This window comes from Rhamphochromis longiceps, linkage group LG23 (genome assembly GCF_057381845.1).
Source record: "Rhamphochromis longiceps isolate RC_006_pf linkage group LG23, R_longiceps_female_GT1.1, whole genome shotgun sequence".
NCBI classification, from domain to species: Eukaryota; Metazoa; Chordata; class Actinopteri; order Cichliformes; family Cichlidae; genus Rhamphochromis; species Rhamphochromis longiceps.
In genome coordinates this window covers 27,890,927-27,915,492 of record NC_140578.1, presented here as the reverse complement: position 1 = coordinate 27,915,492, position 24,566 = coordinate 27,890,927, and the positions used below count along the sequence as shown (strand labels likewise).

The following is a 24,566-nucleotide window of genomic DNA, read 5'->3' as shown; positions in this document are numbered from 1 at the left end:
TGAACCATGCTTCACTTCTTTGTTTTGCTAAAAAAAAAATGGAAACTAGGTTATTTAGTGAAATGTGTGCAAACTTTCAGTATATAATAACAGTAAGTCAATTCACAACTATAACAAGCTTGAAAGTCAATATTTGGCATGACCCCCTTTATTCTTCAACACAGCCTGATCTCTTGTCGGCAGCTTTTCTGTAATTTCTTTAGAAATAGTTCTCCAGGCTTCTTGAAGGACATCCAAAGCTCATTTTGTTCTGTTCTCTTTCCAGATGATCCCACACTGCATCAATACTATTGGGTACGGGCTCCAGGGAGGCCAATCCATGACTAAGCTGTTATGACACAACACCAGTTCATCAGAGTGAGGTGCCTTTGCATGCTTGAATGATTCACAGGCCAGTGTTAGCTGTCTTAAAAAACAAAAACATTCATCTGAAAATAGGTATGAGTACTGGACTGAAAACAGGTAAAAAGAAAAAAAAAAGCAGACAATGTGCATAGAATAACTTTGAAATACCTTCAAAAACCTGGAGAACTATTGCTCAAGATCCCCACTAAAAATTAAGAGGGTCAATGGAAGTAAAGACTTGCAAATTAGGAATGAGTCAGCCCTGTCACGCGGGGTTCAGGTCACATGAGTCAGGACTTTGGGACAGTGTGGCAGTGTTTGTTGAGAAAGCTTTTCCTATAAAGGAAATGTTACTCGCATTCAGACTAAAGCTGCCTTCATTTCCCTGAAAGAGAGTAGAAAAATGACCTCCAAGGTCACAGGTAAATGGTAAATGGACCAATTCTTAAATAGCGCTTTTCTACTCTTCTGGAGCACTCAAAGCGATTTATACAACATGCCTCATTCACCCATTCGCACCCATTCATACAAGCACTTTTCTCTATTGTGATAATGGTGATGATATGAACTCAAATTTTGGTACAGATACAGCAAACTGTGCTCACAGACAGATTTCAACAAGTACGCACAGAGATTTCTCCAGATTCTGTGAATCTTTTGATAATATTATGTACTGTAGTCAATTTTATAGACACTGTTTTTTACAGAAAGGCAAACCTCTGCTCATCTTTACTTCTGAGAAACTCTGCCTCTCTAAGACGCTCTTTTCCTAGTCAGTCATGTTACTGACCTGATCCCAAGCAATGTAATAAGTTTGTCCAGCTGTTTCTTTTCAGTCCTACTTGCTTTTCTAGCCTTTTGCTGCCCAACTTTTTGAGACATTGAGTAAGTAGTTTTTATGACATTATAAAGGCAATAAAATATGGATTTCTTTGGAACTTTTTTGGAGTTGTGTCACACATATACACAGAAGTTTTTTTTCCCCAGCAGGCTTGCTGGTTGCACGGAAAAAGCGGAAGAGCCAAAATGTGAGTGATCACTTGACTCTGTTGTTGTTGATATCTGTGTCTACATCATCTGCCAGTTCAGTATCCCTTTCATTTTCCGTACACCTTCACTCTTGTCTTTTACAGCAGTGATGAAGGTTGAGATGGATGGGGTCCTGTCTGTCTACGTGTGCGTGCCTCCTCTAGTCTCTGGGGACATAAATACTTCATCCTGGGACCATAATGTTTTTGTAGATTCCCAGTAAAATCAACCATCTTGACTGCAACCAATAAGACTGCAATGACAAACAGTTTAGCAGTGATCAGAACTGAACTCTCTTTTGTCCAGAGAAGGCCACACATTTCCAGAATGATCATTCTATTTTGATTTCATGCTCTACAAATAAGAACTTAACACATCTAGTGGACAGTACTGAAAAACAGTATTTCTGTGTATGGCTTTTAACTTAGTGTTGTACAAAAGGCTTTTAACCTTCTGAAATCTAAGCATTCTCACTATATGAATATTTTTATAACTTTAACACAGCACAGAAGAATAGTTTCCTTGGTTTGAAGCGAGGGTGATTGACATATTGTTAAAGACCCCATGGTCTCAGTCAATCCTCTTCAGCTTTTGATATTGAAACCCAATCTCAGGACAAAGAGCAGAACTGTGCTTTTAATTCCTGGTACACCTAACAGCTGCGGGGATGACTGCATGGATTGTAATGTCAGAGGTATAAGTAGCCTTAAATGGGGCAAGCAGTGTAGTGTGACTCCTCCAAATGACTGTGGTATTAATTCATCTGTTCAGTGATACATACTTGATAGATCACATCGCATATTTTATTTAAAACCCTATAAACCCATATATAAAATAGGAATTTCTCATCATTATACTCACACTTTAGGGAAGTTTAGTCTGTGCTTGACATGATATTCCCGGTGTGTTAATTCAGCGCCGTCACAAAGGGGTCAAAGTTATGTGACCTGTATTCAAGGTCACATATCCGTGACGACAGGTTGCATGCAGTGTGTATCAGTAGCTTCGGCTGTCCGAAACGCTCCACTTGAAGAGATAGGGCAGAGAGCTGTTGTCTGAGAATGCAGGCAATATGTGTCAACACCAAATTCAAATCTGCCACGGAAGGAGACAATTGATAAGTGAACAAGCACCTGTGCTCGCAGGGGGAAATAAAAATACTAAGATGACGACATGGGTTTAGTGTTCATGTACTGCTCACCTATACTGTGTATCTTTTAGACACAACTGGAGAGGTGAGTAGTTTTTGATCACGTAGTTTGAAATCTGACGCCAGTTGTATGTTACACATCTTGTTTCATGTTTTAAGTTTTTCCAACAATTTATAATCTTCTGAATCACCTACCTGTCCAGACTTGTACCACAAAGGGGCCTGAATTAAAATAAGTGTTATCACCTTATGAAATTTTTGTATTATTTCTCTTCAAATCACAGTGTTATATGGGTCTACATATAACTCATTTATCACTGAGAATAGATTTTTCAATTATTAATATGTGCTGAAATACAAACATACAAACATTTTTGACACACAAAAAGAGAGATGAAGCGCAGGGCATGGAGCGTATTAATATGAGTTGTTAACAATGCTTGGTTACAAAAATTATGGTAGTTACTATGTTACAATTGTGTAACATTAACTGATGATGCAGTACTAAGATAATATATATATGGCCGTGTATCTGAAAGCCATGACATAGTCTTTTATCTTTTTAGCGTGAATTGCATTATCATGACACCAAACTCTTTGTTTCACTTCCATCTGTTGATCATCCCTCAGTATAAACCATTTTCTAATGTGTGACACTAATTTGACCCTATTTATGGGTCAGCGTGACTCATGAGGCAAGGAGCTTCAGCAGGCAGGGCGTCCTTTCTCTTCTAAAGGTTTAACTCAGGATATCTTTTAAGCTGAGTGATCCATCGCAGAGCTCGGCCCCCTTCTATCTTCAGCGAACCATAGCCTGTCAATGGGGAGCCTAACTTTATCTGGCCCAGTGTCATTGAAGCTGCTGGTATTTTTAGGGGGTGGCTTGCAGCGGCAGCAGCTGCAAAAGCATTTACTGCCCCCCACCACCAATTCCAGCTCACTCTCTCTCACACCACACTCTTTAGCTATTGGACAATGACAGTATCAGAGCTGACGCATAAACCAGGCACTCAGCTGAAAGGCTGTGGTCATTTTACTCCTTGCCACCTGCAACCCAACACCAGACTGAGGGGACACAACTAAGATATTACTATGACTCTGGACCACCAAATGTGAATGGAAGCTACCATTTTTCTCAGCTGCGTTGGTGTTGAGTGACTAGCAGGTGCTCCAAACAAGACAAACCAGGAAAACAAGGAACATGAGCAGAAGACTCTAAACGTGCTTCTTGAATGCTAACCTAACCAATGATCATCCAAGTAAACTGATGCCAGCTTGTATTTTTAAGAATAACATTTTAAGGCATCACAAGAGAGACAAATGCTATAAAGACAGCATTTCTTAAAGCGGTAAGTCTATCCTCTGAACTCTTTTTTTGTGTCACTGTGTAACTCTCTCCTGAAAATGCCTGAGGACGATCTTTTCTTTACATGTGCCAACAAAACATTCTAAGACTGACTGAGCTTGGGATGTGCCTCTACTTGTCATAAAGTTGTATGACTTTATGCTCTTTAGATGATTTCCAAGCGTGATGTGTCACAGAGAACAAATGGCTGCCGTTCTCAAAGCAAAAAGAAAGGTGGTGACAACACAGAGGAAACAAATGAGCCATGAAAAGAGACAAGTGGCAGCTGCATTACAAATGGAGGCTAAAGCTTTAGATCAGAGATGTCAAACTCATTTGACATTGTGTTTATCTATTAGTAAATTACTTTGGCTTAGCGTGAATGGTAATGGGGCAGATTTTTATCAGTCATAAAGGCTGTAAAACCTTTGAAAATACAGTTCTAAGTCAAAATCTATTACTTCCTTCGCATTTTCAAAAGCTGTCAAGTGGGCTCGATTTGAGTCCTTGCCGGGCCAATTCTGGCCCCCAGACTTTATGTTTGACACCCTTGCTTTATATACTGAATTGTTTAAGTTGTTGCTAGAATGTTACAATGAGCTGACAAAGAGAAGCCAACAGTAAGACTGCAAACAGCATTCTGTACACATGAATGTATATAAGGGATTAGTTGGTCCTAGTTAGTGACTGCAGGTGTGTTTGTGTGTGCTATGTGACACAGAGGCTCCAGCATCTTTTTTTGGACAGACTGCTTTATAAATACACTCTTCACTGAGCTACAGCACCAGCTGTGAGACAACCAAAAGTGTTTGCTCAATACCCACCTCGCAAAACCACTAAACTTCTTTACTTCAGCTTTGGGAACTATATTGAGTATTCAGAATTTTTTAAAATTTGATTTAATTCAGTTTTATTTAAATGGTGCCAAATAACAACAACTGTCACTTCAACACACTTTATATTGTAAGGTAAAAGCCCTACAATAATGGAGAGAAACCCCAACAATCAGAAGACCCCCTTGAAAAAAGCACTTGGCGAGAATGGAAAGGAAAAACTCCCTTTTAACAGGAAGGAACCTCCAGCAGAACCAAACTCAGGGAGGGGCGGCCATCTGCCGTGAAAGGTTGGCGATGGGAGGAGGAAGACAGGAAAAAGATACACCGTGGAATTAATGGAGATTGATCATTTTATTGTATTTTATAAAACTGTTCACTCTGCATTCTGCTTTCAGTTTGAGTCAGATTACTGATGAACCCATCTGGGACACAATAACCACACAGTTACTGTTTAGATGGTGCTTTGGGGTTTGAACTCAAAAGCTGCACTCATGGCAGATTTTAATCATCTACTGAACTAATAATCTTCTTTCTCTTTCAGCTATTTACAAAACAGAAGAAGATCATTTTGAGAAGAAACTTCTTCATTCGACCCAAACAAAAGGTGACATCACCATGGATATTTTTGGTGGCGCACCTCGTGTTTTAGGCTATCCACGTCCTGTAGTGGCCCAGTGTGGAACAGATGCAACACTGAAGTGCCAAATCGGTGGAGACCCACGCCCAGATGTGATCTGGGAACGCAAAAATGTCCAGATCCTGTCTGAAGGACGCTACAACATCTCGGATGAGGGAAAGGTTTACTTGCTGACTATTACCAGAGTGACCCAGCAGGATGCTGGCCAGTACATCTGCAAGGCTAGAAATAGCATAGGAGAAACCTATGCAGCAGCCTCACTTAAAGTTGAAGGAGAGGCCCAGCAACAAGATGAGGACGCAAGACAGTTAGTGGTCAATGGTGGGGCACAGCCTATGCAAGAAAATGGAGAATTTGTGGGACACCTAAATGGCTACAATGCAGTGCAAAATGGTGAACACTGCAAGGCAAATGGAGGGGAACTGAATGGAGAATGGAACAGCAGGCTAAGCAAAAACCAAGCAGAGGTTGATCTGACATCTGATGACAGACCGCGATTCCTCATCAAGCCCCTGTCTCTGCGTGTGGATCGAGGCGAAGACGCTGCCTTCTCCTGTAAAATCTGGGGGACTCCTCTGCCAGAGGTGATTTGGGAAAAGGATGGGAAGAAACTCAATGACATCTTTGAGAGTTCTCACTTCAGCATGAGAAATGAAGATGGTGGCTGGTTCCAACTCAAGATATATCGGACACGTATGCCAGACAAAGGCGTCTACACCTGCAAGGCCATCAACTGCCATGGTGAGGCCCTGGCTGGGGCCGTCCTTCTTGTCGAACCTGTACCAGAGCGAGGTGACAGCAAAACATCCTCGACTGGTCACACTAACAGCCAGTGGTCACCAAAGCACAGGGGTGGGAGGCCCAGTTTGTCAAGGATCACAGCAGAGCCACCTGTCGATGCATCAAAAGTGAAGAAATTTGCAGTAGCGGAGGGGAAACACGCCAAGTTTCGCTGCTTTGTAACAGGGAAGCCGAAACCTGAGATCATCTGGAAGAAAGATGGAGTTCCCCTAGAGCCTGACAGACGTCATCTGATATTTGAGGACAGAGAGGGCTACTACACCCTGAAGGTGCTGTACTGTAAAGTGCAGGACACAGGGTTGTATGTGTGTGCAGCATCAAACGCGCTGGGAAACACCCTAAGTGCAGTTCACCTGTCCGTCAAAGGTATGGCAACCTGTTCTTTTTTCTGCAACCTTCATGGAAGAACATGACATGTGATATTCTTCTTGAACAATATTTAACCCAAATAATGTTAGTCCTCTGTGTTCACTGAATGCTACAAGTAAATGGAAAAAGTGATTAAAAGAGTAACAGAAACCACAGAAGGTGATTAACATTGAAACATTATTATAAAACCTCTGAAAATAACCACCTACACAATTTAATCATGGCACCTTTTTCCATGTGATTTAACCAAGTACAATAACCCATTTTTGACCATGTCAAACCAACACATTTGGCATTTGGTGGCTTGATGTACTTACATTGACTTGAAGGGATTTAAGTATGTAGAGTGAAATTTGTTTTAATTCATTCTACACAAGGTAAAAACTTCAGGGAAACGCAATGAAATCTTGTTGTTTGAACACCTACTTTGTTAGTCAAGGCAATTACTGCTAGTCTTGCGTAATGAACCAATATGCAGGTTGATGATTTCATAGAGACAAACAACCATTTGCACTTACGTTCATGGGTAATTTAGAATCACCAATTAACCTAACTCCAATTACACACTGCAAACTAGGCAGATTGTGGATTTGAACCCAGGCCCTTGTTGCTGTGAGACAACAGCACTAACCATCACACCACCAAGCTGTCAATGCAGGCTTAACAAAATGATTACAAGGCTTGATGCAGAATTTTCTGTAGGTTTTTGTCCTTGACAGGTTAAACCACAATAAATAGCAATAGCATACACGTGGTGTGGGTGTAGCTGTCTGCCTCTTAAAACTCCAGCAATTTTCCTGCAGTTTGACATCTAATATGATCTTGTGAATTTCGTGAGTCCAGTCAACTAACCACGCTTACTAGATTGTATCATGTCATCTCAACAAGAACAAATTAAGTTGCTGAATTTCATGCAGATGCTACATGATTTAATTATGTTCACCTTAGAAACATGAAATTATTTAGTTGAAATTACAAGTTTGAATCTTTTACATGTAACAACCACCCAATTTCATTTTTTTGAGTGTAGAAAACATTTCATTGTACCAAATATTATTCCTTAAAGCAGATTAAATTGCTTTCATGCTATTGGAACCTTTTGAATAACACAAAAGAAACGTCTTTCTTTTCAAGACATTAGTCACTGAAAATGGACAACTGAAATGAATATGTATATGTCCAGTTACAATAAATGAGGGCATATCTTAAACCATACTAATAAAACATTATACCATGAGCTGCAATTGTGAGGGCTGTGCATAGTTAGAATGCTACCCCATTCATATGTGATTCATTCTGCATCTGTGAGCTGCCTCTACCATAAGAGTCAGTTTAGTTAATGGGCTCAACATGCCAGTCATTAACATACAGATAACATGACGGAACATTACCACTGCTAATCACTGCTTGAAAACTATTATATGGTAGCAAAAGAGAATCAAAAATTAAGTGTTTGCGCTAAATTTTTTCGTTTCCACACATTATATTTTAATTATTATTTTGAGTTTGAGTTTTTCTAGGCCTGCTGCCAATGCAATGAATTTGAACTGTCTTCTAAATCTACGCTATAGCACTGCGAAACAGCTTCTTGTTTGGCATCTCCATCAATCCTTGCACACATGTACCCATATATATGTACGATTCATCCACTTTGGACCAAAGATAACGTTGTCCTTATTCTTCAGGCCCTGCCGTGCGGTTCAGGCGCCCGTTAAAAGACGTGGAGGTGAAAGAGCGGGACGTTGCCGTGCTTGAGTGTGAGGTACCTGATGAGTCACTCCCAGCTGCCTGGTACCTGGAAGACCAGAGGCTGATGCCCAGCAGTAAATATGGGATGGAGCAGAAAGGAACCAAACGAAGACTCACTATTCACGATGTGGGAACAGACGATGATGGAGTCTACCTCTGTGAGATGCCTGATGGAGCAAAGAGCATTGCTGAGCTCTCAGTTAAAGGTACACTATGAAAAATAGGCTATGGTGCATCAAATTATTGTTAATAGGGATGGTATTTCTAGGACTAGTACTTCAGGAAGACAAAATTTCAATGCACACTTGCTTTATCGCATTAACTTAATGATATCCATTCATGTCATTATTTCAAGCTAAATGATCTCTGTATAAACACCTGCTAGCACAGTGTGTGGTCAAAGGGGGAAACTACCTGATGCAGCTTTTAAGCTTATTTTGAAAAACTATTTGCATTGATTTTTATCCGTACAGGTACTATTGTTCGTAAGCTTCCACGAAAACTGGAGGTCCTGGAGGGTGAGAATGCAGCCTTCTGCGTGGAGGTGGAGAACGAAGACATGGAGGTCCACTGGTTCAAAGACGGGTTGAAGCTACATGAAACACACCAAACAATCCTCAAGTCTTTTGGCAAAACTCACATTCTGGTCTTTGTCAACGTGGCCTATCACGACTCGGGAGTTGTGACATTTGTCGCAGGACGATCCAAGACTTCATCACGCCTCAAAGTCAAAGGTAATTTAGCAAACACTTTGTGTAAATGTTTGTTAAGGGTTTTTTTGCCTTGATTTGAAGAAGCTTTGCAGGTTGTGTTTGAGATTTAAATAAACATTTATTTCAGGTTTATTTGTTGCAGGATGATTTTGTCTTTTGTTACATTCAGTAGAGTGTTTTTGCTGGGGGTGAGAGTGGGAACTCTGATGGCAAATTTATTTTTAGAAGGAGTCATATGCAAAAATGTAGGCTCACTTGTCTAAATGTATTAATTTTAAGACAAAATGTGTTTTTATTTAATTATTTTTACATTTGTCTAATAATACATTACAATTATTGCTTCTGCTTGTATACTAATTAACTAACTAGTTTCAGTGAATTTAATGATGCCTTCTGACAATCAGCCTTTTATCAATCCACCCTTATTACATTCTTTATTCTTCTTTGTCTTTCAGCCACACGACACTGCCCACCTATCTGTCCAGTGGGAGTCAAAATGGATGTAGACAGACCCAACAGTGCGCTACTTAACTGGGATCCCGCCCCCAGTAGTCAGACCTCCACCCGCTCTGTGTTTGTGCTGGAGATGCAAGAAGTGGGTTCTCAGGAGTGGCAGAAGTGTTTCACCTCAGAGACCGCCACCTCAGCTGAGGTCACCGGTGACATTGTACGATGCGAGGGCAACTACCGTTTCAGAGTTTGCTGCATTAACAAATATGGACGAAGCGGCCATGTGGAGTTTCCCAAAGTTGTCCATCTGGGTGAGGAGCACACGGCGACAGATTTTACATACAGATATATTAAATGTCATTTTTTTAAAGTTTTACTTGAAACTCTTCTTTGAGGTGAATATAATTTTATTCAAAAACACTACAGTTTACTTTAAATATGAAACACAAAATTGTATACATTTTTAGGTAGAGTGTTTGTTTTTTTTAACTTGCTGAGAAACCATGGGCATATAAATGTTAATATTTTTTCTTCTTTTAATTATGGTTATTTCAGTTATATTGTGCTTAAATTTGTTGTGGGTGTTTGATGTGGTCTCCAGTGTGGCAAAGAAAAGTGTTAAGGTTTAAGCGAACAAGGACATGTAGTTATATTTATCAGTGATAAACATAGATATTATGTAGACTGGAGTAAGAGAACTAATATGAAACTATAATGACAACCAAACAGCTGACAGTACTGTAAAATGACAATTTCCTTCTGCTAAATTTAACTTCCAGCACTTTCCTGTAATTTTCTAGAGTAAACTACGCATTATTTGTTGACTAATAATGTACGACATAGGATATGTTTATAGGACTAAATTGAGCAATTTAAAAATATGGACCAATATTTTTTTCTTTCAGACACCAATGATAAAATGACAATGAGTTTAAAAATAATCTTGCTTTAATGTCACAACAAGTCATGTATTAGTCATTTATGCACTGCCAGATCTGCTTGGATCAGCTGGTTGATGTTTTGTGGCAGTTCAGACATTGTTGCCAACAGGGAAGTTGCAGAGCGCCCTCTGGTGGCAGACTATGCAAGCTGTGCAAAATCAACACATAACATAGTAGAAAGACATTTTTCCTGTCTCTTCTTTACTTTTTAATTCTGTTGTAAATTCTGATGCCAATATATGTGCAAATAGCTAATATTATTAGGGCCAACATATCTGTCAGGCTTAATTGACTAATACCTGTACTGTACTTCTTCTGTACTTGCTAGTTCCTGGGCCCAAGATCCTCAGCCGCCTCCAAAGCTGTGAGGTTGTAGAAGGACAAGATGCTCACTTATCCATTGAATTGTCTGCCCCAATGGTTGGAACCTGGTTTCTCAATAGTGCTCAACTGCAGCACGGCGGACGATATTCAATACAACACAATCAAACAAAGCACTCAGTGGTGATCCATGAAAGTCGCATGACAGAGGATGAAGCAGAGGTCACCTTCATAGCTAACGGAGTCAGGGATTCCGCTGTGCTCAACGTTAAACGTAGGTGTAAAAACCTCTGAAAAACCTGTGATTGATGCATTTTTTTTAAGTTTGCTTATTTCTGTGTTCTTTTTTTTTTTTTTCATCAGCTGCCGTGATGAAATTCAGTCCTCTGTCAGAGTTAGACAGCAAGAAAAAGGTGGACATAGGGGATGCCATTGTACTCTACTGTGAAGTCTCCCATCCGTTTGCAAAAGTATCCTGGTTCAAAGATGGCAAGGAGCTTCAGGTCTCAGATGGTCTAAACATCCAGGCGGATGGGAATATGAGGAGGATCGTGATCCAGTCAGCTGAGGAATCTCACTCTGGAGTTTACACATGTGAAACTTCAGGGGATGTCATCACATTCAATGTGGATGTTGCAGGTAATTGGTTTATGAACAGATGACATGCTGATGAGCTTCTTTAACATTAACATAGACATTAACATTAACATGGATATTAATTGACCATTTTGTTATATTTACTTAAAGAATCACATGTTAATTTTCTTATACAGGAAAATGCATACTTAATATACTATCTGGATTTCATATCATGAAAATACTGATGTTTCTTGGATTATTAAGTGACACTGAATATAAACAACTGTGTCTCTGACTGATTTTTATGTCTTGTAAGAAACCAAAACCTTGTTTAAAACCTGTGCTAACACATTTGGACCACATCTGGGCTTATTATTAAACCATACCAAGAATCACTCCAATTTTTAGAGGGCTAGTTCATGTAATACCTTGAGCTCCAGCCATTGACATGCAGTCTTCCTTCTACCCTGTTTTTAAGGTCCTCCGGTGGATTTCAGTCCGGTCGCTGAGGATGAACTTCATAAGAGCAGCATGGAGTTGGACCCTGTGGTGCTGGTCTGCCATGTCTCCAGAGATGATGCTGAAGTTGTGTGGTAAGACTGAAGAATTCCTGTTTGCAAATAAAGACAGATCTGTAGATCTGTAAAGTCTGTAGTCTTCTGTGTTTCCAGTGTCTAACTGTTCAAATACTTCCTGCATCATTTTGTTTACTGCACAATCAACCTCTTAGTAGGACACAGGTTTTTTTTTATGTAACTAAAACAAACTCTTTGAGACTCTTTACAGTTATCTGTGTCTGTGTCCCAGGTATAAAGACGGCTGTGAGATCAAGCCCAGTGACAACATAACTCTGCAGGCAGAAGGAACCATGAGGAGGTTAATTATCCGCTCTGCAGAAACCTCAGATGCTGGAAGTTATACTTGCCAGGCAGGAAACAGCAGCATGGAGTTCACAGTCAATGTCCGAGGTATACTGACCTTTCTCCTCCAACTCCTGTTGGTAAAAACAAAAGGCATTTAACAACATATTTTGGCTGTGTTTTGGCCCTGAAGTTTTAAAATGAGAATAAAAAGATTAAAGGTGGCATTGTGGAACAAATAGATTATTAATTCATTGTGAGCACCATTTGACCTCGCTCTTATTACTCAAACAAAAAACACAGAGCCTCCAGTGATGATAGTGGAACCTAAAGACGATGTGGTGATTGAGAGCTACATCTCAGAGGAGATCCACCTGCAGTGCGAGCTGTCTCGCTCCAGGGGGAAGGTGCGATGGTTCAAGGATGGCCTGCAGGTGGCAGAGAGTGAAAACATCCAGCTGATATCAGAAGGCCCTTACAGGAGGCTGACAATTCTCTGCAGCTCAGAGGAGGATGCTGGAGAATATGTCTGTGAAACAGATGGAGACTCCATCTTCTTCCAACTTGGTGTTAAAGGTAAAACTTTAGTGCTCACCTCTTCTAACAGATATCAAATTGAAACATAGAGAATCTACAAAATAAGTTTAAATGCTTATTTTTTTTTAATATCTTTCACTTGTACTAGATCCACCAGTAAGAATCATTTATCCCAGTGAATCAGAGCTGGAACTGACTCACTTGGCATCAGAGAGGCTGGAGCTCAGCTGTGAGATCTCAAAGGCGGATGCTCCTGTGCGCTGGTTCAAAGACAGTCTAGAAGTAGAGGCAGGGCACAACTTGATCCTGGAGGTGGACGGGGCCCAACGGAGGCTCATTATACCCATAACCACTGTGCACGACACGGGGGAGTATGTATGTGACACAGAAGATAACTCTTTGGCTTTCCTAGTAACTATTACAGGTAAACAGGCATACATTCAGGCTAATTATTTATGGTCTATACATGGTCACTCAGTAAACGAATCATCACATTACATTTTACATACTTTATTTCTCTTTGCTTCACTTAGAGCCACCAGTAACGCTAACTTGCCCCAAAGACATAGCTGAAAAACTGGAGAGTCTTGCTGGCAAACCAGTGATTCTAGAAATTGAGGTGTCCCGACCAAATGCAGAAGTCAAGTGGCTGATAAATGGTGAAGAAATTCAGCAAAGCAGCAATGTCACCATCACAGAAGATGGGCTCATTCGTCGTTTGACAATTCACTCTCCCACTCCTGAGGATTCTGGCAAATACACTTGTGACGCTATGGATGATAAAATTGATTTCCAGGTTAAAGTTTCAGGTAAGATGCAGCAATTGCCTCGGTATGAGTTTTCTGACCCATTGTGAAATTTAAAGATAAATGTTCAATTCTGTGTCCTCAGAGCCACCAGTAAAGATTTTAAGAAAGTCAGAGATCAAGAACAACCTAAAGTTCTTGATTTCTGATGACATTGTGCTGGAGTGTGAGCTCTCCAGAGCCAATGCTGTTGCCAAATGGTACAAGGATGGCTGTCGTGTTCAGGGTGATGAAAGGTTCTGTGAAGAGGAAGAAGGTCCTTTCCGCTCGCTCGTCATCCTCAATGCTGAACTCGAAGATTCAGGAGAATATTTTTTGGATGTCGGAGATGACAGTATCAGCTTCCAAGTTACAGTAGAAGGTAAGGTTAATATGGCTGAATGTATTTTTCTTCTTTTTTAATTTTTTCTTAGAAAGCAGTCGTGCATATTTGTTTAATATGCACATTGAAATACATATCCTGGTCAAAAAGGACTCCAGGTTTCCTCACATGGTTACTGCAGACGAAAACAATGCCATCCATGGTAAATACAGTCCCAATCAAAAGTTTAAGACCACTTGGAAATGACAAAATATCATATTTTGCATGGTTGCATCTTAACAAGGTTCCAGGTAGAGCTTCAACATGCAACAAGAAGAAATGGGAGTGAGACAAAACATTTTTTTGAGCATGCAATTTATTGAAAACAACACTTAAAATGAAACAGGCTGTTTTACAGGAAAAAGCACCTACTTTGTTTTTCTGCTGTAGCTTCCGTATTTTGCTTTTTAAAAAAATGTTTTTTCATGTGTTGTGAGACCAACGCATCGCCTTGAAAGGTCTGTTTGTGAAGTGTTTGAGTGCGTGCGTGTTTAAATGATGGTATTTCATTTGATGTAGCCACATATAGGCCTAACACTCCACCCAGTGTTTCACAGTTATGACTGATGTCGTTTTATTCTCGTTTATTGCAGAGCAAAAGTATTTTTTTGCTCTGGTCAGAGGGCCCGGTGGTGCCAGTGTCCGGCAGCCTCGCCTCTGTCAGTGCGCCCCAGGGTGGCTGTGGCTACAATGTAGCTTGCCATCACCAGTGTGTGAATGTGTGTGTGAATGGGTGGATGACTGGATGTGTAAAGCGCTTTGGGGTCCTTAGGGACGAGTAAAAGCGCTATATAAATACAGGCCATTTACCATTTACCTACTATGGTGCATAAAAAAACATCACAGGTGGGATCTGCTTGTCATGCCAGTAACACTGGAAACCATCAAGATTTTTTCTCATCAGAAAATAAAACTTTCTACCACCTTTCAGTGTCTCATGTCCAAACGGTCAGTTCTGTGGCGTTCAAGGAGACGAGGCCTTTGAAGATGTTATTTTGTTTTTGAAGCCCTTCAGTCTCATATGCTGTCTGAAGGTTATGGGGCTGCAGTCAGCACCAATAAAGGCCTTAATTTGGGTCAAGGATCGTCCAGTGTCTTGACGGACAGCCAATTGGATCCTCTGGCTCAGTGCTGGTGAAATGTTTTTGGGTCTTCCATCATAACCCTCAGGTTCATTTAAGAAATTCCAAATGACTGTCTTACTGCGTCCCACCTCAGCAGCGATGGCACTCTGTGAGAGGCCCTGCTTATGCAGTTTAACAACCCGACCATGTTCAAAAAGGGAACTTTTTTGACTTTTTAAGATCCTATCATGCAAATATGAGTTTTTGCCATTTTTCAAGGGGTCTTAAACTTTTGACTGGGACTGTATCTGGTTAGACACCATGTTACTAAGATTTTTAAGCGAAGTAAAATAGTCAAATTTTTATTTGAACTTAGAGGTTATACGGGCTTTTATATCTTTATGCCTGCAGTTTAACTAATAGGTGTTTCATCTAGCTTTATTGACACTGTCAATAGAAAATTGTACTTAGTAGTCAGTATAGACTTTTAATAAAATAAGTTTGCATATGATAGAATACTGCATGATGACCTCTTTATAACTCAGACTGTTTTTAGTTCACTGTGACCCGTTATCATGCAGGGAAGGAGCAGTACCTATTAGTGCTAGATAAGAGCTTAACGAGCAGTTTCACTTCATGCCAGGTAGAGAAGCCTCTCCTGGCACACACGCACACACACACGCGCACACATCCACATTCCAATGTAATAAACGAATGCACCTACTGTTGTATATAAATAAAGACCAGGACAGTGGCAGAGCGCGAGTCCTTGAGCCACTGCGAGCACTCTGTGACTGCCCTTGCAAGTAAAAACTGCAGCGTGTGTGTTTCTACTCTCTGACTCTCATGCTGAAGAAGTGTCTTTAGAATATATCTCTTGACAGACACATAGAGCTGGGTATCATCTGCATAGCAATGCAATTGTATGCTATGGTTTCTAATGTTACTGCTTAAGAGGAGCATTTATAATGTAAATAGAATTCGTCGGCACAACTGGAACTCCGATCTACATGAACAGAATGTCTCTGAGAGACTCCGTTCTGTCAGAGGCCATGACAAGGTTATTCATAACCTCCATGTCAATGCTGTTTCTGTGAGGAATTCTGAAGTGTTAAGTTTTATACATACCATTCCAATGAAGATAAGCAGTTAGCTGTTTTTCAAGTACTTTTTAAATATTTATTTAAATAAAAGGTTAAACTTATTTTTTGAAAGGGATAAGGCTAAGCATCTTGCCTTGGACTTTTTGAAAACATTTTTGAAAACATTTCAAAACGGCAGCTAGTATCTGGCAGGATCAAGTAGTTATAATTTTGGCTTCCACTGGCATGATATTATCACAAAAGAGCTATCTCTGTATGTACATTTTTTTCAAAAGGATATTTCTGGCAAAACTTTGCATGAATTAATCCATCTTCTTCCCTCAGAGCCTCCAGTGACCATTGTTGGAAACTCAAATGACCTTGAATACCAGGAGATGATGGCAGGCGATGACCTGATCCTGGCCTGTGAGGTATCTCGTGCTAATGCCCCTGTCCAGTGGTATTGTAATGACAGGCTTCTCACCAGTGATGACCGGACCTATATTGAAAGCTATGGGACATTGAGGAAAATCATCATTTCCTGTGTTCAGCCTTCCGATTCTGGAAAGTATGTGTGTGACGCTGTGGATGACAAGATGGTCAGCGTTATACGCATTCAAGGTACGAATCCACAAAATAAGCCTTCACAGCTTTAAAGAAGAGAAAAAAGGTCATATAACTTTCTTTTAAATTTTCTTTTCTATCAAAGAGACTCCAGTTACATTTGTGAACAAGGAGGATGACATTGTTGTGACGGGTTACGAAGCAGAGAGCGTGACCTTGACAAGCTATGTTTCCAAGGAAAGCGCTCTAGTGCGCTGGATGAAAGACTGGTCGCCCGTTGAAGGTGATCGTTACCGAGCACTCATGGAGGGCCATAAACGCACTTTTACTATCGAGCCTTTGAGACGCTCTGATGCCGGCGAGTACACATGTGACATCAACACAGACCAGATGCACTTCAGCCTGCTGGTGAAAGGTTAAAATTTTGTTTTGCATTTTGAACAGCTATGTACACTCAACAAAAATATAAACGCAACACCTTTGTTTTTGCTCCCATTCCCCATGGGATGGACGTAGAGACCTAAAATTCATTCCAGATACACAATATAACCATCCCTCCCAAACAGTGGTCACAAATCAGTCCAAATGTGTGGTAGTGGGCACATCTGCTATATTGAGATAATCCATCCCACCTCACAGGTGTGCCACATCAGGATGCTGATCTGACATCATGAGTAGTGCACAGGTGTACCTCAGACTGCCCACAACAAAAGGCCACCCTGGAATGTGCAGTTTTTTGCGCTATTGGGGGTCTGGGGACCCAGAACCGGTCAGTATCTGGTGTGACCACCATTTGCCTCATGCAGTGCAACACATCGTCGCATGGAGTCTATCAGATTGTCAATTGTGGCCTGTGGAATGTTGGTCCACTCCACTTCAATGGCTGTGCGAGGTTGTTGGATATTCGTGGGAACTGGTACATGCTGTCGTATACGCCGGTCAAGCACATCCCGAACATGCTCAATGGGTGACATGTCCGGTGAGTATGCTGGCCATGCAAGAACTGGGACATTCTCAGCTGCCATCTGCCCTGAACAATGTGAACCATGATTCATCCGTGAAGCGCACACCTCTCCAACGTGCCAGACGCCATCGAATGTGAGCATTTGCCCACACAAGTCTGTTATGGCGACGAGCTGGAGTCAGGTCAAGACCCCGATGAGGACGACGGGCATGCAGTTGAGCGTCCCTGAGACGGTTTCTGACAGTTTGTGCAGAAATTGTTTGATTGTGCAAACCAATTGTTCCAGCAGCTGTCTGGGTGGCTGGTCTCAGACGATCTTGGAGGTGAACCTGCTGGATGTGGAGGTCCTGGGCTGGTGTGGTTACACGAGGTCTGCGGTTGTGAGGCCGGTTGGATGTGCTGCCATATTCTCTGAAACGCCTGTGGAGACGGCTTATGGTTGAGAAATGAACATTCAATGCACGGGCGACAGATCTGGTTGACATTCCTGCTGTCAGCATGCCAATTGCACGCTCCCTCATTGCTGTGGCATCTGTGGCATTTTGCTGTGAGACAAAACTGCACATTCCAGGGTGGCCTTTTGTTGTGGGCAGTCTGAGGTACACCTGTGCACTACTCATGATGTCAGATCAGCATCCTGATGTGGCACACCTGTGAGGTGGGATGGATTATCTCAATATAGCAGATGTGCCCACTACCACACATTTGGACTGATTTGTGACCACTGTTTGGGAGGGATGGTTATATTGTGTATCTGGAATGAATTTTAGGTCTCTACGTCCATCCCATGGGGAATGGGAGCAGTAACAAAGGTGTTGCGTTTATATTTTTGTTGAGTGTAGAAAGCCTCAGTCTGGCCTATCTTCTCATATCAACTTTGATTTTCTGTATTACAGAAATGAGAATTAAGTTCACAAAGCCGCTTAGAGACACTGTGGCCCACGCTGATGGTATGGTGACCCTTCGGTGTGAGGTGTGCAAGCCAAAAGCGGACGTCCAGTGGTTAAGGAATGGAGTAGAGGTGGTCCCAAACAGGAGATTCTCCATTAGGGCAGATGGAGTCGAAAGAAGCTTGACCATTCATCGTCTATCTCGAGAGGATGCTGGCGAGTATACCTGTGAGTCCAGAGATGACCGGACTGTTGCAAAACTGAGGGTAGAAAGTAAGTATGCATTGAAATAGAGTTCCTCTCCTCTTTTCAATGAGATAGCAGCTTCATAACTTTTGTCTTTTCAGTGCCCCGAGTCATTGAGTTCCTCACTGAACTCCACAACACTACAGTGCTGGAAGGAGAAGATGCAACCTTTAAGTGTGTGGTTTCCCCAGAGGATGTCCAGCTGGTCTGGCTCATGGACAATGAGCCTATCACTCTGGGTGATCGTTTCCAGGCAACCCACAATGGCCTGTGCCACACCTTGGTGATTAAAAAGTGCCAGATGCTGGACTGCTCAAAAATTACAGCAGAAGCTGAAGGACAAATGAGCAAAGCCAGCCTCAAAGTTCAGGGTAAGGCCAATCGTCAAGGTTAAAAGAGATTAAAATCCATCCATCTATCTTCTATCTGTGATCATCAGATGATCAGCAGTTGATCATTTTTTTCTGACTCTTGTAATGTTAAGAGGCTCAGGTCATGTTTACTAAGAAAATGGAAGCTGTTATGGCAGAGGAGTTTGGTGATGCCACCTTGGAGGCAGAGATTAGCCTGGAGGCCGGTGAGGTCCAGTGGATGAGGCAGGGGGTGGTTATCCAGTCTGGTCCCCGACACACGCTGGCCCAGAACGGCTGCAAACGCAGTCTCACCATCCACAACCTGACTCTGTCGGACAGGGGGACTTACCGGTGCGAGACTCTGCATGACCGGACGCAGGTCAAACTCAATGTAGAACGTAAGTGAACTGCAGCAGATAATGCCGATAATGCAGTTGTGTCATTAGGGTTAGGGTTTCTACCGAACTATTGATCTCAGGTTTCAATCCCTCTTAGTATACTTTAATCTGAGATATATTTTATCAGACTCATCCAGGGCATTAGGTCTCAAAATCATAGCTAGACTGGGCTTCAAAATGGTTAGATTAGATTTGGAAACTTCAGATTTTTCTGCACCATTTTATGATATTTTGATTTTTTTTAGTTGAACTCATCATATTTGCTCAAAGCACGAGTAAAAATATTGAATGAAAAAAGCATTTTCTTAATTTTTGTGTTAATTATGTTTAATTTGTATTTTTTTTAATGCTATAACTATATACATCTAGAAACTGTTGTTTTTTCTGTGAAGTGTTTTTTTATTAGTGTGTGTTAATTTGATTTAATTTGTTTTTGTTTTTCATATTTTAACAGGCTGATGCTCTTATCTCGTATCTGTCTCAAATTACAGATCCTAATTCATTTTTATGGGAAGAGACACCAGTGAAGTTTTCAGGATTTTAAAACATGCAAAAAGAAAAAAAACACCTTACCACTTTTCAGAAAAGCACATATAGAAAAGTATATAAAGCCAAAAATATGCAGCAATCATATAATATATGTCCAAACAACTTAAGACGATAAGAAGCATTTTGGAGAAAGCTCATGTTGATTTGAAATGCAACAAGCCTTTTTGTTTATTTTATAAATAGCGAGTGAAGAAATGAACTTTTCCTAAAATTGCTTATTGTGTCTGGATTTAACTGTTCAAACCTAACTGCTGTGTGAATAAATAAGATAAAAGGAGGCAGAAAGAACACTAGCCAGATACTTCCAGTACTTACTCGGCTCTGAAGACTATAAAACAAGACATTTCAGAAGCCAGCGTACCATGTGACTTTGTGATTGGTATCTCTTCTGACACAGATGAGTTCGGGCCTAAAGAACAGTACACACTGAAGGTGTTTTTCACAGCATGTCAGAGTGTAAAGAAGTACTAAGAATAGCCGAGCCAGACCTGTAAGTGTGAAAAGGTTTTTGAAACACAGCCATACTGTTATTCAGCCGTGTACAAGAGTGACACAGTGACAGTGGACTGCTCCTGCTAGTGTTTTTGTAACATGATAAACTGAGCTCTGTCTATATTTGCACAACCTTCAGTTGTCCTTGAAACACAATCTTGGCTTTCAAATGCATATCAGCAAAATACAGTTTGCAAAAAAAAGAATTCTCTCAGTTTTTTAAAATAATTTTTTCAATGATTTAATAGATATTTATTCGATTTATAATTTGATAATGATGGTATCCTCTCACCTCTCACCACTTTCACTAATCTACTCTTGTGCAGCCCGTAAAATCGCCATCCGCAAAGGTCTGACTGACCAAGAAACCTTTGAACGAGAGACTGCCTCCTTTGTGGTGGAGCTGTCACACACAGATGTGGAGGGCAGCTGGCAAAAGGACGGCATTCGGGTCAAGCCAAACAATCAGTGTAGGGTGAGCACCAATGGACGAGTTCACGGCCTCACCTTGTCCAACCTTACTCTGGAGGACACAGGCACCATCGCCTTCTCAGCTGAAGGAGTGCGCACCACAGCGAGGCTCACAGTCAAAGGTAAATACAAGCCCGTGAAGCTCACTGGTTTCACTTTTTACACCTTCATCAAGTAGTTCACTGACTGATTGACTGGACTGACTAAACTGACAGAAACACCAGTGTCCATCTTGAAACCACTGGCTGATGCCCGTGTGGAGGAGGAATTTCCTGTCACCCTGGAGTGTGAATTCTCCCGACAAAATGTTGAAGTCAAATGGTTTAAGGTAAAATCAACCAGTAAATACTCTCAGTAATCTTGCCCTTATTTTGTCTTATTATACCAGCAAGGTGACAGTTTTAAGAATGATATAATGAATAAAGAATGCCTTTGACTTTTTTTTTCTATGACTCAGGATGGTTCGGAGCTAAAGCCGGGGAAAAACTGTCGGATCTACTCAATGGGTCGTAAGAGGTTCTGTCAAATCCTGCAGTGCTCCCGGGCAGATTCTGGCACCTACACATGCGACACAGGGGAAATCAAAATGTCCTGTTCGCTGGAGGTTTATGGTAAGCCTCTGATCAGATACTGGCTTAACACAACTCATTTTGAACCAACTGGAGCCAGTGAGTAGCTGGAGTAAAGCTTATACAATACCTCCATCTAGTGGTTTTAAGGAAAATAACTTTTTTCTTCTTTTGCCATCTGATCTTTTTGCCGTCTTTAACTAACTTGCAGAGCATGAGCTGGAGATAGTGCAGGATTTGGAGGATCTTTACATCCAGGAGGACCAGAATGCTGTCTTCATGTGTGATGTTTCTCTGGAGGACGTGACAGGGGAGTGGTACAAAGACGGCCACAGGATCCGACCAACCAGCTCCATCAAGATCCGCACTGAAGGTCAGAGAAGGCAGACATTTCTATGAGACTTAGAAATCAATCATAAAATCATAAATAATACAAGAGTAAAATACCATAATCTGCTCCAGAACAGGTTAAGTTTCAGATTGGAGATCAATAGGTATGAAATCACTGCCTACTGACCAATCGGTTCTCCAGAAAATGGCATCACCATCCATGGAAAAACCCTCAAACCTCGTTTGGAGAGGAGAAGGATTTAAATTTCTCTATTTGTAGTTTTAGCGGTACCTCTGGTGGTGGCACGACCTTGGAAAGAGCAAAAGACCACTTGTACACTGTTGGCAAGTCTGAGAATTGTTGCTCTCTTCCAGGGACCAAACACTTCCTGCTGATGTGTAACATTAAAGCTGAAGATGCTGGAGAAATCCGCTTTGTAGCCAGGGATGTTGAATCTACTGCCTACCTTGAGGTAGAGGGTAAGTTAATTCTTTATCTTCAGAATATTTTACTGGCCTTTTTCTTGGACATATCAGTGACTTAAAATCATCTATATGTTGAATTTCCTCTTGTTTCAGAACTTCCAGTTTCTATTGTAAAGCCCTTGCGAGACAGAACAGCTCTGGAGAAACATCGTGTGATCCTTGAATGCACCGTCTCCTCGCCTCACTGCAGCGCTACCTGGTACAAAGGCAGGGAGGAACTGGTTTCCTCAGACCGACTGGAAATCCTGGCTGATGGCTGCTCCCACAAACTGGTGATTCAGCAGGTGTCTGTGGAGGATGAGGGCACCTACAGCATTGAGGTCGGAGAGCACACCTCCAAAGCCAAACTGATGGTGGAAGGTAAGTTGGGGCGGAAAGCTAAAGCGGAACACCCTAAATACATTTTTGTCAAACTGATTTGTTCTGTGTTGCTCCAGCCCAGGCTCTTGTGATGGTGAAAGAGCTAGAGGACGTGGAAGTGATGGAGGGAGAGCCAGCGACTTTCCAGTGTGAGTTATCAGTCGCCATAAATAAGCCTCCGGTTTGGACTTTGAATGGAGAGAACCTTAAACCGGGGCCCTCTGTCCGCCTGGAAAACCACGGGACAGTCCACAAACTCATCCTGAAGAGCACCAGCGTGGACATGAGCGGCACGGTGAAGTTTACTATGGGAAAGGCGAAGAGCAGCGCCACGCTCAACGTAACAGGATGATTGAAATGTAGTATGATTGTGGAACCAAAGTAACACCTGAGAAAATGAAGTGGGAAAAAAACCCAAAAAACCCCCTGTGGAAATTGCCACTAAAACTCTTAAATTAGACTATACTTTTTTTTTTTTTTTTACATTGTAGATCATATTTATTTGCTGTTTACATCACAGTAACTTTTATTTCAATAAAAAACTCCCAAATAAAACCCATTTAAAAATTGCTCCATGGAAACATCTGTTGGATTTTAAAGCCTTCTCATAACTTCAGAGAAGCTAAATGTGTGGAGATTATTTTGGGTGGAAAATACTTGTGTATTTGAAAAATTCTTGGAAGCACCAGAATGAAAATGCTTTTAAGGAAAAAAATGTTTTACTTGATCCGAGCAGTTCTAGATGGCAACCGCTGGCTATGTGGATGTTTGTTTGTTTTTTTAAATAAATCTTGAGCCATCTCTTTGTTTATCAAGGTCAATTGCAGCCCTGCACAGCCTTTTCTGAGTTTTCCTTCCTTTTTTTTTTTCTTTAAAAAAAAAGAAAAAAAGCTTGACAGCCACCTTTCCACTGAGATTTCTGATGAGGCTTCAGGGAACAGTAGATGATCAGCTGAAGGTTCAGATGCATCCCTCAGGTCCGGTGTCAGGTCTTTGTTGCCCCCTCCCCCCTCTCTTAACATCTGGCTTTTTTTTTTTTGTTTGTCTGACTAAATGTAACAAACCCACCTCCTCAGGCTTGAAAATGTACCGCTTGTGTTGCTTTTTTTCCCCAAAAAACAGAACAGCACCTTAGACCATGTTTCCTTAAGCATTTATGGGGGGCATTATTACATACAGTCCATACAGAATTTGGTATGATAAAACAAAGGTCACAAAAAAAAAAAAAATAAAAAAGAAAAAGTTACAGCTATTGAATCATGAGTACAGTAACATGAATATTCCATATATTAATGAAATTCGTTTGCTTTATTACTGTGCAAAAACAACATATACATATCTACTGAATGTGTAAGAAGTACAGTATCAGTGAATGGGCCCCCATAGTGACACAACCTGTTTTACATGTAATCCATTAACAAGATGACTCAGCGTTCCTATAAATACTCGTCTTTGCCAATGAATTCCAAAACACACGCGGCATCAGTAATTTGATGATGGCTTTCATGAAAACACTGTTTTAAACCTGTTATGTGCCTCCAATGGTAAGATACTATCTCTTTAGTTATTTGCTGGTGTTTCTGAATCCTCTCTCCCTCCTTGTACGCGAGGCAACCGACCAGGTCCTGTAAGAAAACAGCAAGAGCAATGTCTTCCCGTTTTGGAAAACCTACTGTAAATATTCTTTAAGAAGATGACTCTTGGGGAAAAAAATAAAAAATAATAGAAGGCAGCAGTAAAAATCAGTTAATTATTTAGAAATGAAACAGGCTAATCTTGATTGACAATAATTTGTTAAACATTTTTTAAAAAGCAATAATAGCTCTTAAGGTGGTAGATTTAATCACCCCTTCCTCATCTAGGCGAAGTCACGTCACAAGCCTGCCATCGAGGCTGCCAAGTCAAATCCACCACATTCA

General features: G+C 41.1%; 1 protein-coding gene across 1 annotated transcript; it reads left to right on the top strand.

Annotated features, from left to right (window-relative positions):
- Positions 1-3,479: 3,479 nt before the first annotated feature.
- Positions 3,480-23,925, top strand: obsl1a (obscurin like cytoskeletal adaptor 1a). The gene is made up of 25 exons (XM_085399627.1): positions 3,480-3,873; positions 5,247-6,509; positions 8,198-8,467; positions 8,735-8,995; positions 9,430-9,735; positions 10,694-10,960; positions 11,050-11,325; positions 11,744-11,858; positions 12,073-12,233; positions 12,429-12,701; positions 12,811-13,086; positions 13,196-13,471; positions 13,554-13,829; positions 16,321-16,596; positions 16,685-16,954; positions 18,400-18,666; positions 18,741-19,010; positions 19,124-19,390; positions 20,758-21,024; positions 21,118-21,230; positions 21,360-21,513; positions 21,683-21,844; positions 22,177-22,281; positions 22,381-22,647; positions 22,725-23,925. Exons 2-25 carry the CDS (start codon positions 5,321-5,323, stop codon positions 22,997-22,999), a joined length of 6,639 nt encoding a protein of 2,212 aa, XP_085255753.1. The 5' UTR covers positions 3,480-3,873; positions 5,247-5,320; the 3' UTR covers positions 23,000-23,925.
- Positions 23,926-24,566: the final 641 nt, after the last annotated feature.